The sequence below is a fragment of the Chrysochloris asiatica genome, unplaced genomic scaffold (genome assembly GCF_000296735.1).
Source record: "Chrysochloris asiatica unplaced genomic scaffold, ChrAsi1.0 scaffold00147, whole genome shotgun sequence".
Lineage (NCBI taxonomy): Eukaryota > Metazoa > Chordata > Mammalia > Afrosoricida > Chrysochloridae > Chrysochloris > Chrysochloris asiatica.
Genome location: NW_006408665.1, coordinates 4,403,833 through 4,420,268, shown reverse-complemented (window position 1 = coordinate 4,420,268; position 16,436 = coordinate 4,403,833). Strand labels below are relative to the sequence as shown.

The 16,436-nt window shown below is 37.2% G+C and overlaps 1 protein-coding gene and 1 pseudogene across 1 annotated transcript in view; one reads left to right on the top strand and one right to left on the bottom strand.

Annotated features, from left to right (window-relative positions):
• The window catches only part of FBN2 (fibrillin 2), a 393,529-nt gene that overhangs the window by 256,395 nt on the left and 120,698 nt on the right, over positions 1-16,436 (top strand). Inside the window, exons 16-19 of the mRNA XM_006870689.1 lie at positions 3,176-3,328; positions 5,876-5,929; positions 9,007-9,132; positions 13,747-13,872. Coding sequence (XP_006870751.1) covers positions 3,176-3,328; positions 5,876-5,929; positions 9,007-9,132; positions 13,747-13,872 — 459 coding nt within the window. The remainder of the gene's footprint in view (positions 1-3,175; positions 3,329-5,875; positions 5,930-9,006; positions 9,133-13,746; positions 13,873-16,436) is intronic.
• Positions 7,392-7,700, bottom strand: LOC102825286 (annotated as a pseudogene).

Genomic DNA, 16,436 nt, shown 5'->3' with positions numbered 1-16,436 from the left:
TCTTTGCCAATTTGGATGACTTTAATTAACTTTTCTTATAGCTCTGGCCAAGGCTTCCAGAACAATATTAATTGTGGTTGTTAAGTTCCATTGAATTGGTTCTGATGCATAGAGACCCTGCATATGGTTTCCAAAGAGCAGCAGATGTGTTTGAACTGCCAACATTTTGATTAGCAGTCCAGAGCATATCCTACAGCACCACACCAGGATTCCTCCAATATTAAATACATGATAAAGGGCATCCTTGTCTGGTTCCTGTACATAAAGGAAATGCTTTCAGTTTGTCTCCATTGAGAGTAATGTTGACTGTTGGCCTTATATATATGTCCTTCGTTATGCTGAGGCATTTCCCTTCTATTCCTGTTTTGTTCAGTATTTTTATCAGGACTGGATGTTGGATTTTGTTCAAATGCCTTTTTGGCATCAATCAATATTCTCATGAGGTTCCTTTCATTTGTTTTATTTATGTAGTGGATACATTAATTGTTTTTTCTAATATTTGAACCATCCTTGCATCTCTTGTGGGAATCCCGCTTGATCATGATATATTATTTATTTAATGTGTTGTTGAATTCTATTGCCTAGGATTTTGTTGAGAATTTTTGCTTCTATGTTCATGAAGGATATTGGAATATAATTTTCATTTTTAGTGATGTCTTTGCCTGGTCTGGGTATGAGTGATATCCCCGCTTCATAAAATATATTCAAGGGTTTTCCATCCTCTCTATGTTCTAGAATAGTTTCAATAAAATTAGTGTCAGCTCTTCTTTGGATGTTTGGTAGAGTTCACCAGTGTGTTCTGTAGACTTTTTTCTATTTACTTCTAAAAACTAACTACACCTGACCTGTAGTTTTCTCAATGAAAACAACAACAACAAAAAATATTGACCATTTCATGATATTTCTTGAGATACTTAGTGACATTCCATAAGCATTCACAAATACCATAGAGGGAGTAATGAACTTATTTTAATTGTACAAATTTGTCTTTACACCCATCGCTGCATTTGTGTATAACTCAAAGGTGTCTCTACCAAGTGCAACCACAGCAGAAAAAGGAAGAGATAGGGTACCCTCTCCACAGAGTTCGGTAAAACTCATACCTCTTCCAGAATAGTCCCATTTGAGTATACATAAATATCATGGTTTAAATGAAACTATACATGAGCTCTGGTTACGTAGTGGTTATGAATCGGAATGCTAACCTCAGGGTCAGCAGTTCGAAACTACCAGCTGTTCTTCAGGAGAAAGATGAGGCTTTCTGCTCCCATAAAGATTTACAGCCTCAGAAACCATGTAAATGGTCACTATGAGTCGGAACCGACTCCACAGGACATAACAACAACATACATCTGATGGTTTCAATGAGAGATATTCCAGGCTCATTAGAAATCATTAGATGACTTTTCACATAATAGCCACATAAAATTGTTTCAAATAATTTGTAAATATAGCTTACAGTAGGAGTTATCTTTTTGATGGAATTATTATGTCATCATACTTGTTACATGCGTTACTGCTTCTCTGGTGAACTTTATGATGATCTGGGTTTTGTATGGTTGACGATTTAGTATCTCATAAAGTTGTACCATATTTCATAAGTCTATAGAGTGAAAGAACTAAACAGGATATGTTTATTTGGGACATAGCATGACATTGTAGAAAGAGAAGGAGTTTGGGGGTGGGAAGGGTGTGTGATTCTGTCTAGGAAAACTAAGATTGCCTACTTCTGGCACCAAATTGTGCGGTGGATAACAATTTCCACTCTACATGCCAACTGCATCCTATGGAAATCTCTGCTTCCCTTGACTATTCAGCTCATACTCCAACTACCCAGCAGCCCTCTCTCTTATCCTAAGTTACTCAAAGCTAGTTCAGCATGTACTGACTAAGGATTACTGGCTTCAATCCCAGTAATCATTCCACTTTACACCAACCAGAATGAAATATGGGGTTTCTACCCACTTGGAATCCACATCATTCTCTCCATTTTAGACCAGCCAGTTCCTGCTACTTATATGAGTCTTATAATTTATTGGAACAACTCACAGAGCTCTTTGAAAACACCATACCTATAATATAGTTTTACTATAACAAAAAACAATACAGACAAAGAGACATATATGGCAAGGTCCGGGAGGGGACATAGAACAGAGTTTCTATGTCCCAAAGAGTCCAACCAGATCCTGAACCTTCCAAAGCCTTCACTGACTTCAACACTAGCCAGATAGATTACATCATGCCTCCTGAGACTTAGTCACCGTATCGCTCCCAGGTGGTCCCTCTTGTGTTGGTGAGTCCCTTACTCATTAACCTCAGGTATTGGTCCTGCTCTCAGGAATCAAGACCAGAGGCCAACTGGTCTTTCTGTAAGTCGATTCCATTTGTCATGATGTGGGGAGAGGGAGTCATACAAGCCTGCATCAATCTCAGCTCAGCTCTGAGACATTTATTTAACTCCTCTGATTCGTTTTGTCATTTATAAATTAGTGATAATGTTCACTGTTAGAGAGTTATTAACGTGACTGTTCACTGAGAACATGTTTGTATAACTGGCACAATTCTAAGGACACATTGCTGCTTAGGATATTTACAACTGAATTTATTGAGAGTTTGAGATTAAAATACAGTATTTGTGACTACTTAGCAGTGTATGGAGATTAAAAAGAGAGGCCCCTAACTTTAGATGTTGAAGTCAGAAATCACACTGAAAGGCAGTGTCATCTTAAGGTATTTTAACTGCACTGCACTTCATTGTTCATTAAAAGTTCTGAAATAGAAATAATCATAAGTGTCATTTTAAGTATACTACAGCCCATGATTTCAGCTCAAAGTGTTGTTTATAACTGGAAATGTACTTGGTTTGATGAAAGACTTGTAAGGCTAAGTGGGATAATAGGTACTTACTTGTGCCTCACATAAAACTTTTTTGAGAGAAAGAAAATGAGTTGTTGGTGTGCATGCATTTATTCCCTCACTCAGCAAACATTTGTTGATTTCCTAACACTATTAGATGCTAAGGAGAACTAATTTTATTTTGGCAGCTCCTTCTTGGATCTTCCAGTCAAGTAGGCCTCTTAAAATTAAAAACAACAACAAGAACAAAAAACCTGAAGTTTTACAATCTTTCTGTCTCTTTCAGTAGTTCACCTCATTGTTCTTATACCTCTTTTAGATACTCATATGCGCAGTACGTGCTATGGTGGAATCAAGAAGGGAGTGTGTGTCCGTCCCTTCCCTGGTGCAGTGACCAAATCTGAATGCTGCTGTGCCAACCCAGACTATGGTTTTGGAGAGCCCTGTCAGCCATGCCCTGCTAAGAACTCAGGTAATCATATTTGTCTTTTTCTCATCTGATAGAAAGATCTAGAAATTCAGTATTAGATATTTGGCCAAAGAGCATTGCAGCTCTGAAGTGTTTTCTCATTGTTTTTAATTAAAGGAAATAAATCCAATTATGCATAGGTATATGAGGCATATAAGATTTGGCATGTGTTTATATGAGTGGGCTTCAAACAGTTTGTGGAAAATGAACTTAGAGCTAATGGAATTTTTTCCGCAAACTTTTGAAGCCCTTTCATATGCATGTATGATCTTAGGTAGTGAGTTGAAAAATCTATTTGTTGATGTAATTACAATCACTTGAATAGATGTTTACATAATGTTTACATAATGGATTAGCCTCAGTCTCCCTGATTTATGATGTCACTGTGAAGATAAATAGCCAAAAATGATCTATTACTTTCAAGATTAAAAACACGTAAGAAACCTGTTTTTTTGTTGTTGTTTTGTTTGAATCTCAATACAGAATGATCTTAGACAATAGTTTATAGTTAATTATAGACTAATAAGTTTGATTTTTATTTATTCATACACTTGACTGTGTAAGGACAGTAAGAATTCAAAAATTAACTTTTTTTCCCCCTGAAAGTTGAGATTCTTTAAGAATACAGGCAGACAGATATATAAATTACAATTTAGTTTGATTAGTACCTTAAAAGAGATAAAAAAAACAACTGTGATAATACAAGGGAGGGAGCAGTTAGTTGCTTGGGGAAGCTAGAAAAGACTTCACAGAGGGGGAGATGTTTAGATTGGTCTAGAAAAACTATTAAGAACTTCACAAGTGGAGGATGGGAGAAATGCATTCCAGACAGAGCAAATTACCTGTAATTCTGTTAAAATACCAAGTGAAGTATTCAGAATTCAATGAAATTATTATTTACTATCTACAAGAATTGCTAAATATAGCATTTTTAAAAAACAAAAGAAATTAAGAGAATGTTGCCCTAAAATGTATTAAATTGTGTTATTTGTAGTATGAAAGAAGTATATCAGTTGGTGAAAGGCTAAATAAAAAGATCTATAAACTAATAAAATGAATCTAAAAATAGACTTGGTTATAAGAAGAAGAATAAGGACAACATTTTAAATCAGACAAGAAAAATGAAGTATGTAATGAATATTGTTGATGGCTATCGGATAAAATATGAAGTTAGAGATCCCTACATTGCATCTTACAAAAATAATTGTCATATGTAATATGTAACTTTAAAAGATTTTTGAATGATAAAGGACTTTCAAAGCAAACATCAAAGACTAAAACACATATATAATTCAGAAAAGTGTTTTTGTACATCATTCCTTAATTTATAAGGAATTTACATTAATCAGTAGGAAAAGTTATATCCTATATAGAAAAATGTGTAGAGCACATAACTAGGATTTCACAAAGAAGAAATGAAAATGGTAGATGATCATATAAAAATATACCTAATTTTTAAAAAAAAATTAGATCCCTTATATTTTTCCCCCAGATTGGTAAAGTACAGTATTTTCCCAGTGATGGGGTGAGAAAGACAAAAATTATCCCACTCTTAATAAAGCTGGTAGAACCATAACTTGGACATTGAGGGAGGGGAAGCCCTAGGTTGTCAATAGGTCCAGAAACTCAGCTGCTAACGGAATGTTTGGTGATTCAAGCCCATCCTGGTTGCTTCAGAAGAAAGGCCTGGCAATAAACTTCTGTAAAAACAGCAATTGAAAACTTCAGGAAGCTCAGTTTTGCTTTGACACACACAAAGTTGCCTGAAGGGGGAACTGAATGGATGGCAACTGATTTTGGTGATTAACAAAAGCTGTAAAAGAGACACAGAGTCTTAACAGTTTTGCTTGCAATTGATTAGCCTAGTGATGCAATTGCACTTAATAGTATTTATTATAACTCTTAAAAGTTGGACAGACCTAATAGAATGAATGTGTTAGATCCATCTAACTGTGAAAAAAGTGTTGTTCTTGAAAAAAATACAGACTGGGTCCATGGTGACATGTAAAGACATTCCTGATAGAATGCCCAGACTTCAAGTTTGTGCCTCCAGTTATGACCTATATAGGCCTGAGACAATTATTTCACTTTTCCATGCCACAGTTTCCTTGGGTGTAAAATATGGGAAATATACCTAGGTAGTGTAGAAGAGAAGCTTAAATAAATTACTAGATACAAAATTCTAAAACAATGCAGGTAAATGGTAAATTCTATGTAAATGTTGGCTATTATTATTTTATAATTGAGAAAAAAGTTCAGTTTCTATTTTTTGAAGTTTTCATGTATAGAAAATAATTGTAACATTTATTAATATATTAATACTGTTCAATTCAAGGTGATGACTACAAGTTATTTTGATATACTTTTCATTCTTCTGTATGATTTTAAAAATTCTTATAAAAGTTGTGTACTTCAAGATGGCAACTTTTTCTTTTAAAAAGTGAATATATGTAATTCTTCCTAATGGTCGTTTTGGAGTTATGGAACAAGTATAGTTTATAGTTTTAATTTCTCTCTCTCTCTCTTTTTTTCTTGATTTTTATTATACAGCTGAATTCCATGGTCTTTGTAGTAGTGGACTAGGCATCACTGTGGATGGAAGAGGTAACTGTACTCAATTCTCAGCACTATAGTTATAGTAATTATATAATCCACAGACATATAAATAGATTCATCTAATGTTATTTAATACTGTAGGAACATATCAATATAAAACAGTAAGATGAATTATCTCTTAGAGCACTGGTTTTAGTCTACATTGCTTTAGGTTGTATATAGATGTACACTTTTCATCTTTGGTAAATACCTTCTGTTAAATATACAGTGTCACATTTTCTTCAACTCTTATCATCCATGATTTTATGGATAAGATTATACAAAAATTGGTATTTACATTAACAAAAGAAGTCAAGTTTAAGGAAAAATCTTAAATAATGGTGCAGATAAGGTTTTGAAGACAGTCATTAAGAAGTTTTTAATAATGGCTCAAGTTCAGGGAAGACTGCCCTAAGAATAAACTAAGATTGTATTTGCCTAAGAATACTAAAATGTTTCTACCTAGCTAAAGAGATAAAATTCACTAAAATATTGTTTAAAATTAGTTAATATAGTCAAAAAATTTAAATGTGTAATCTTAAATATTTAAGTTTGATATATGTATGTGTTAATAATTTAAAATATTTTACATTTCTGTAAGCAAAGAGGGTTTTTGTTGCTGTTGTTTTTTAAATAAAACCATAAGGTGTTGCTAAATCTTCACTTACATATATACATTGTTGTTGTTGTTAAGTGCCATCAAGTCAGTTCCAACTCATAGCCACCCTGTGTAGGGTTTCTGAGGAGCGACTGGTTAGTTTGAACTGCCAACCTTGCTATTCAAACTGATCTTTTGATTAAGTACTGATCTCCTACAGCACCACACTAGGACTGCTCACACACACGTGGTGCTATAGGATTAAGCACTGGACTCCACCTGCTGCTCCTTGGAAACCCTATACAGGGTTGTGATGAGTCAGAATCAACTTGACGGTACATAACAACAACAATGTGTGTGTGTATATATATATGTTGTTAAGTGCCGTTGAGTCGATTCTGACCCATAGCAATACATACATATATATATATAAGTCCTCCACTTTTGTATTTGAGGAGAGTTTAGAAAAGTCAGAGATTAGTTGTCAATAATGTTTAACAATCTTTGCAGTAAATATTAGTAGTCAGAGTAAAGAAGTAAACTCTTTTGAACAAAAATGCCTTTCCTAAAGTAAATTAAAAGGTTGCATTTTTGTAGTATTTAGGAAGGTTTTCTAAATTCATGAAAATAATGGTATCCTAGTGACCAACAGTTGAACTTTTGGTGTACTCCATTTTGTTGTTGTTGTTAATCATTGACTTGCATATTTTTATATGGACTTGTTTTATTAGTACAGTGAAACTAAATTTGAGACACTGAATATTTTAAGTGTAGTGCAAAAGAGAGACAAGGAGATTATTTACATGATGCAAGATTTCAGAACTTCAGTGGAATGGGCAGCTTAACATGATGCTATTTTAATTGAGATTTATTTTAGCATACATACATTCCAAGAATGTCACCATCTCTAAATAAGAAATAGTCCTTGTCGTCTAGAACTACTTTGGTGGCCCCATATTCTGGAAGAAGAACTTTATCTCCAACTTTCATGCTAACTTGTTGAATCTCTCCACCCTTTCCTTGAGATCTGCATCCAACAGCTACTACTGTTGCTTGCAGTACTTTTCCTTGAAATTTTTCTGGAAGCTTAATGCCTCCCTTAGTTACAGTTTCAGCTGCACTCCTTTCCACCAATACCTTATCAAAGAGAGGAAGAAACTTTTTAAATGCCTGTCCTGCCATGATTCTCAGATCACTGCAACTCACACTCCATACTCCCTAGGCTGCAGCAAGCAGAGACCCGCCTGTACTCCATTTTTATATTAATTTTCAATATGGCCTTTGCAACAGAACCAACTGCCTGTGAAAGTATGACCTCACATATAAGCCCATCATTTATGTCCCATTGTCCATGAATGACAGAATAGCCATGTTCATTACTTGCTATAAAACATACTGTTCTGAAACTGCCATGTTTTAACCATCTTCTCAGTTAATATCAATTCATGAGCAATAAAGAACATTTATGAAATATCATATTATTTGGTTGACTGTTAAAAATGTCAGTAAAATGGAGATATTTCCTGCCTTCAGAGACCATAAAATTCTATAGGCCACACTAATAAATCTGTCTTCTAATGAGATAGTCTTAGTAGCCAACAAGTTAGTTTACCTTTGGATTTGAGGCCAAGAGTGTATACAATTTCTTCATTAATTTGATCATAAATACAGGTATTTTAAGTGTCTTAGTTGTAGAATTCTTCTATTACAGAAATACCACGAGCAGATGACTTTAACAACCAGAAATTTCTTCTCAGATTACAGGGCTAGAAGTCCAAATTCAGAGTGTTGGCTCTGGAGCAAGACTTTCTCTTTTTGATTCTGGAGAAAAAGCTCCTTGTCTCTTTTCAACATCTGTAGGCCCAATATTCTTTGGAGATCGCCATACATCTTGACCTCAATCTTCCCCTGGGTCTAGGATTTTCACAGTGCGGGGACCCTAGGTTCAAAGGACTCACTTCTATTGGTGGTAATAGGTTCCTCTTTCTCTGCTCACTTCTCTCTCCTTTTATATCTCAAAAGTGACAGACTCAAGGTACAGCCTAACCAGATGTAGATTGCATTTGGCCTCCTTAACATCTTAGAAGTGAGGATTTACAGCACACAGATAATCGCATCTGATCAGAGCGGATCATGCCATATCACATCATGGAATTGGTTGTATCATATTAGATGTCATTGTGGAGGTGTGATAACTACACCCTAACTCCTAAACCACGAGAATCCTGATGGCCAACCCAAGTTGACACAAAACTTTATCATGTGAAATAATTCACTTTCCCTAAATTTTTGCTGCTTTCCTTCATTTCTTTATATTTCAATCTAGGGTTCTAGATCTCTCAGTTTTGTTTTCTTATTCCTATTTTCATTTCCATCCTGAAAGGCAGGCAGATTGTGAGGTTGTTTACAGAGTTAAGTAAACACTTTGTATGTTGAGTCATCTGTAGTAGCCCTGTATTTATTTACAAACTTTCAACATTCGATGCAGATATCAATGAATGTGCTTTGGATCCTGATATATGTGCCAATGGAATTTGTGAAAACTTACGTGGTAGTTACCGTTGTAATTGTAATAGTGGCTATGAACCAGATACCTCTGGAAGAAACTGTATTGGTAAGTATTTTGTTCTATTTATTCAAGACCCTTTTGAGCAGTTTAAATCCCATGGATTATATGGTTAGGCAAAGTGCAAATGTTGTTAGCACCTTTGAGTCAGTTCTGACTCATAGTGACCTGTATAGGGTTTCCATGGAGCAACTGGTGGGTTTGAACTGCCAGCTTTCCAGTTAGCAATCTGGTGCTTATCATGCAGCTCCACAAATGACTAAAAATGTTAATCCTCGTTTCCTTTTTAAAACAATTAAACTATTGTATTACACACAACCATTTCCTGTTTGTACACTTTGGTTTTAAAGTGTTCTTTTCACAGACAAATGGACATCAATGTTTAGTATTGTTTTTTGTATCTAACTTGATCATATAAATTTTCACTGAACAAAGGACTTCAACAATTAAATGGGCAATATGGATAATAGTAAGTCAAAAAGTAAAGTGTTGCAGAGTGAGGAAACAATGAATTCTGTAAAGAAACAACTTGTTACTACATATCCAAATATGATATCTGAGAATGGGATGTTTTCCATATATAACTTATAAGAGAATGAGAAAACTGAAACATGTGATTTAGGTTTAACAAAAAAGGGGAGGAGGCTGAAGACAGCTGACAATGTTGTATTTCCAATTAGTTCATACATTCAAGAAAATAACATTGCTTTAATGCAAAATGAGATCCTGTATCTCAATGTATCAAAAAGGTGGCAAAACAGGCAAAACTCACCTTTGATCTCTAACTGTGTGGCAAGAAGCAGCATGAATCCAATTCCCACCTGAAGCTGACCTAGGCTTCACCTTCCCTTCTCACCAGCCACTTGTTCTATGGCACTTTTCTCCTACCCTAACCACCTAGTTAGGTCAAAAAATACCTGGCCATCCTGAATGGGGCCAAGTCATCAAGCACCAGTTGTAGGTTTTGGAGTACACACAACTCCCTGCACTTCAGACTAGTTAATCTCTGTGTGTATGTGTCTCTGTGACTCTCTTGCCCCTGAGATTAATTCACTGGCTAGAAGGGCTCAGTCCTCCTTCACTGATTGCCCATGCATCTTTTCTCCATCACCAAGCCACCCAACACTGGTTCCTCATGAAACCCTATCTGATTGTGTATGCAGCACCCTGAGTCAAGTCAAAATCCCATTACCCATTGTGGATTTGTTAATTCTCCATCATGGCTCAGAAAATTCCCTGGAACTATTATGCATATGGGTTGCTATGGGTCAGAACCAATTCAAAGGCACCTAACAACAGTAGCAACAATTACCTATACTTTATAGGTAACCCATTTGTTATAACCAGAAAGGATACAATCAAAGAGATACACCAGGCAGTCTGGGAGGTTCACTGCATATGGTTTCTGTTGTCCGCAGGGGCATGCTACCCCTTTCCATTCATGGATGTTCTCACCAATCCAGGGGAGCCTGAAAGAGAGAGTCACAAGGTGCAGGCTTCCTTAGTCATTGGGACTTAAATAAATACACATGGCTGGGACCTTATCGCATAGTTATGAGAGATCCTTTCAATGAATATACATTACTGACTGCATCTCACCTTCTCCCTTTCTGAGGTTGCTTGCAGAGTGGGGCCTATTGCCAAGGTGGGGCCTGTGCAGCCCCTACTTACTTATGCTTAAGTGTTGCCTGGCTATTTCTGAATAAAAGCCTTAACTGCTCAGTCTATTCCAAGGGCTATTATTTGAAACCAGGCTCAAGTGTCCAACCAAATTCTCTGTCTGCCACACCAGGAATCTAGATTTTCTCACACAGCACTTGAGGTGTATTTTATAAAGCTTAATGTTACTTGACCCATCATATGCTTAATGATTTTTACAATTAATCACTAATGACCCTTACAACTAAGTTTTGATGATTAAGATTAGAAAGTAATAAGAGGGGGCTTCAAAATACTCATGGAAAAATTCCATTTTTTCCATTAATTTGTGACTCCTCCTCATACACGTCTCTTCAAGTTTTTAATCAAGTACTGTTTTTTTTTTTTTTTTTTCATATATTTGACCCTGAGCTGCTAATATATGTACAGATGGATGTACAAAGCTGTGTTGTTGCTGTTATTGTTACATGTAATCAAGTCAGCCTCCAAATCAAGTCAACTCCATTTGTTACACAGAAGTACTTCATAGAGTTTTCTTGGCTCTAATTGTGAGGATGGTACAGGATGGAACAACGTTTCTTTTTATGCACAGAGTTGCTCTGAGTCACAACCTACAGCAGCAGTAACAGACTTTACAGAAGCAGATTGTCAGACCTTTCCTTCCAAGGTGCTGAGTGGGTGACCCTCACCTATCGTTAGGTTATGCTACACTGCCTTCTCGTATAGAGCCATACGAAACATCGTGTATTTATGATAGAATTGGTTTCTCTGTGTACAGGACGAGGGCACTAGCCACACGTGATTGAACTTTTCTAAAAATGTGCAGAGGACAGCTTTTATTTGCCAGAAGCTAAGTCACTCTCAGTGAACATACCTTCTGAATAAGGTTTAGAACATGGTCACCACACTGAAAACAGGGAGATTAAGTGAACATCTTCACACTGAACATGGGCCATGGAAGTATTTAATTCTTTAAAATAGTTACATGCGTGACTTTGTTATTAAAAGTAGATTTTTTAAAAAGTCAAATTTCAGGAATAAAGACATGTTTAAGTAAATTGTTAAGCAATCACTAGATATAACATTATACAGTCATGGCAAAAGGATCCCTTTGGTGACACAAATGATTAAGCATTTGACTACTTTGTAAAAGGCTGGTGTCTCAAGCCCACCCAAAGGTGCATCAGATGACAGTCTTGGCAATGTGCTTTCAAAAGGTCACAGCCTTCAAACCCTACTGAGCAGTTCTGTGTTGTGTGTTTTAGGATGAGCACTGGACTGCTAACCACAAGGTCAGCAGTTCAAAACCACCAGCCACTCCTCAGAAACCTTATACAGGGTCGCTCTGAGTTGGAATCCACTGTGTAGCACTTAATAGCAAAGCAACTTTATATGCAAATAAGCTTAACCTTTTAGTTTATTTCATCAGTGTTTTAGAATATATTTAATACCACTGCAGGACAGTACACTAATGAAGGATGTGCCCTTGGTGACACAGTGATTAAGTGCTCAGCTGTAACAGAAAGGTCAGCCGTTCAAATCAACAAGGTGCTTTTTAGGCGAAAGATGTGAAAGTCGATTTCTGTAAAGACTGTAGTCATGTAACCCTGTGGTGTTGGTGGTGGTGGTGTGTCGGGGAGTCACTTCCAACTCATAGTGACCCTGTACAAGGTGTCTGAGGTTGTAATCTTTATGGGAGCAGAAAGCCTCATTTTTCTCCCATGGAACAGCTGGTAGTTTCGATCTGCTGACCTTGAGGTTAGCACCCCAATTCGTAACCACTCCGCTACCAGAGCTCCTTTGGAAGCCTATGGGGAAGTTCTAATTCTGTTCTAGAGGGTCACTGAGTCAGAACGGACTCCCAATAGTTTGTTTCTTCAGTGAGCACTTTCCGAAGTACTACATACTTTCTAGGAATTCAGAGCCTCTTAAAAGTAGCACAAGACTGTCCTGTTTAAATAAAATATTTATTAATTTATTAATTTATTTATTCTGTTATGTCAATTACAGAACAACTAGCCAATTAGAAGCCAGGTAAGGGGTAACTTCTCTTGTCACTAGGTGCTGTCAAGTCGATTCCAACTCATAATGAAAGCATGAATGGAGCCATTTTGAGAACTTAACAAATAATTGAGCACTACTTGAGACATCCCACACACCACCACCCCCTTTCCTGTTTTCTTTTCTTACATATGTTGTTGTTAAGTGCTGTTGAGTCGACTCCAACCCATAGCGACCCAGTATAGGGTTTCCAAGGAGCAGCTGGTGAGATTGAACTGCCAGCCTTGTAGTTCAAACAGCTTTGTAGTCTGGCATGTTAACCCACAGTGCCACACCAGAACTCCTCCTTACATACAAGCTTCTATAATTTTAATGGTTGCTTAGGCTTGAAGACATCCCTCTGTGGATGGTTTCTAAAAGAGTAACCACCCAGATAAACAGGCACCAGGAAAGTTTAACCCTTTTGATAAGTTTCTCAGCACATCCAATCACCTTGTGAATTGGTGCAGAAATGCTAGACTCATAAGATTGTAGCCCACCTGCATTCTGATTAACATTGTTATTGTTGTTGTTAAGTGCAGTCTAGTCGTTTCTGACTCATAGCGACAGTTGGTGAGTTTGAGCCACAGACTGTGCAGTTCAACCTGACCTTGTGGTCCAGTGAATTATCTTGTAGTGCCACACCAGGACTCCAATTAACATTGTAAAAGTGGGTAAAATATTGCTTGTAAGAAATAGTCATTGGACACCATTCCTCCTTGTTGCAGGGATCCCTGGAGTCCCTTTCCTAATAATAAAGGCTTTTTCCTGGTTTATTTGGAATGTTTGTTAATTGGACTCCATTGCTCTAGGGCATTGGACACAAGTTTTAGGGGTAACAATAACAACTGTATAGGACACTGTAATATATATATAACCTATAGTGTATATAACAGGACACTGTCTTCTTGTTGTACTATATATTTAAATACATGTTTTCTATTCTCTCATGGTTGCTTTCAGACATTGATGAGTGCCTGGTAAACAGACTGCTTTGTGATAATGGACTATGTCGAAACACACCTGGAAGTTATAGTTGCACATGCCCACCTGGGTATGTGTTCAGGACAGAGACAGAGACTTGTGAAGGTAAGAGCTATCTTCATTGTCTTTGTCAATTGCAAGCACCTAGTCAGTTCCACTGATGAAGCAACAAAGGAGGGAAGAGTGTTGTGTGGATATTTCTTTTATAATCGCTTGCCTCTAATCTGTCAGTTTTAAAAATAGAATATACCTAACCCAATTTAAAAGCACTCAGCTTCATTCTATTCAGATAAAATATCTGCAAACATTTGGAACAAGCATTCTGAAGCTTTGGGGTGAAAAAAAAAAAGTGGAAGGAACCATGTATTGCTTTACTTTTGTTTGCTTTGTTTCCCTCTTTTTAAGACCACTGTGACACATTTGTGTAGGATTCTAGATTGTGGTAATGAATTAATAGTTAGCGTTTATGCAGTTCACTGATGGACTTTGGTATGCCTGGGAGGTTGACTCATAAAATATATAATATAGTCTAAGAAAGGAACTCCTGGTATGGTGTTGTAGGATGAGCACTGGACTAGAAACCACAAATTGTGCTCATGAGGAATCTGCCCATGGATCAAAAGGTAGTTGTTCAAACAGAACATGGGAACACTGAATGGTTTAAAATTAACAAAGGTGGGCAAGGGGTTGTATTCTTTCACCATACTTATTCACCTGTTTGCTGAGCAAATAATCCAAGAAGCTAGGTTCTATGAAGAAAAACGTGGCATCAGGATTGGAGGAAGACTCATTAACAACCTGCGATATACAGATGATACAACCTTACTTGCTGAAATTGAAGAGGACTTAAAACATTTACTGATGATGATCAAAGAGCACAGCCTTCGGTATGGATTACATCTTAATGTAAAGAAAACAAAAATCCTCACTACTGGACCAATGAACAACATTCTTATCAATGGAGAAAAGATTGAAGTTGTCAAGGACTTCATTCTTCTTGGATCAACCATCAACACTCATGGAAGCAGCAGTCAAGAAGTCAAACAACGTATTGCATTGGGCAAATCTGCTGCACAAGAGCTTTTTAAAGTGTTGAAGAGCAAAGATGTCAGCTTGAAGACTAAGGTGTGCCTGACCCAAGCCATGGTATTTTCAGTAACCTCATATGCATGCGAAAGCTGGACAGTGAATAAGGATGACCCTAGAAGAATTGATGCTTTTGAGTTATGGTGTTGGAGGAGAATATTGAAAGTGTCATGAGCTGCCAAAAGAACCAACAGATCCGTGTTGGAAGAAATGCAGCCAGAGTGCTCCTTGGAGGCCAAGATGGCCAAACTTCGTCTCTCATAATTCGGACTGGTTCCTCTCAGGAGGGACCAGTCGCTGGAGAAGGATATCATCATGTTTGGTAAGGTGGAGGGTCAGAGAAAGAGAGGAAGACCCCCAACGAGATAGATTGGCCAAGTAACAGCATTGATGGACTCAAGCTTGGCAACAATAGTGAGGTTGGCCCAGGATTGGGCAGTGTTTTGTTCTGCTGTGCATAAGGTTGCTATGAGTCGGTACCAACTCGATGGCACCTAAAACAACAAATAAGAAAGGGACTCCTGGTATGGCGTTGTAGGATAAGCACTGGACTGAAAACCACAATGTTAGTGGTTCAAATCCACCATGTGGGAACACTATACAGGGGTCATATGAGTCAGAACCAAGGAGCTCTGGTAGCGTAGTGGTTATGAATCAGGCTGCTAACCTGAAGGTTGGCAGTTCAAAACTACCAGCCATTCTGTGGGAGAAAGAGGAAGCTTTCTGCTCCCGTAAAGATGTACAGCCTCAGAAACCCTGTGCAGGGTCACTATGAGTCAGAACTGACGTCACAGTACTTAACAACAACAACAATATGAGTCAGAACCAACTTGAGGGCATTTTATCAGCAACACAGTCTAAGAAAATTGTCCTTTCCATTTGATAATTTAAAAGTCATCATTTGGTCTTGTTGTTGTTGTTGTTAGGTGCCATCAAGTCGGTACCAACTCATAGCAACCTTATGCACAGCAGAATGAAACACTGCCTGATCCTGGGTCAACCTCACTATTGTCGCCACGCTTGAGCCCATTGATGCTGCCACTTTGCCAATCCATCTCGCTAGTGGTCTTCTCATAAATCAGTGTTTTAAAATGTATTTCTCTTTTTGTCACATTTTCCTGCAATGAAAGTTGCTGGAATGAGTTAAATGGTTGGGGAAAATTTCATTTTCATTGAGATACTAGCTAAGCAATGAATGCATTCAGTTACATTTTTGTATTTTGATGGAAGTGCTGTGGGTTAATGAGCCAGACTGCAAAGCTGTTGAACTGCAAGGTCAGTGGTTCAGGCTCACCAACTGCTCTTTGGAAACGCTAGACAGGGCTGCTATGGGTCGGAACCGACTCGACGGCACTTCACAACACAATGTGTCAGAAGAAATTGTTGTCTGACTAGCAGTCATTGTACCTCTTTTCATCTCACTGTGTGGACCCACAGAAGTGTCCCATGATGTACTGAGATCTAAATACTTCTTCCAAATAATTACCTTTTTTATAAAGGCTTCATCTTTAATTATGGTAAATAGCCTTTACCTTACCTGTTACAGTATTTGTTTCTTAGTGAAACTGTAGCCAAGACAAATG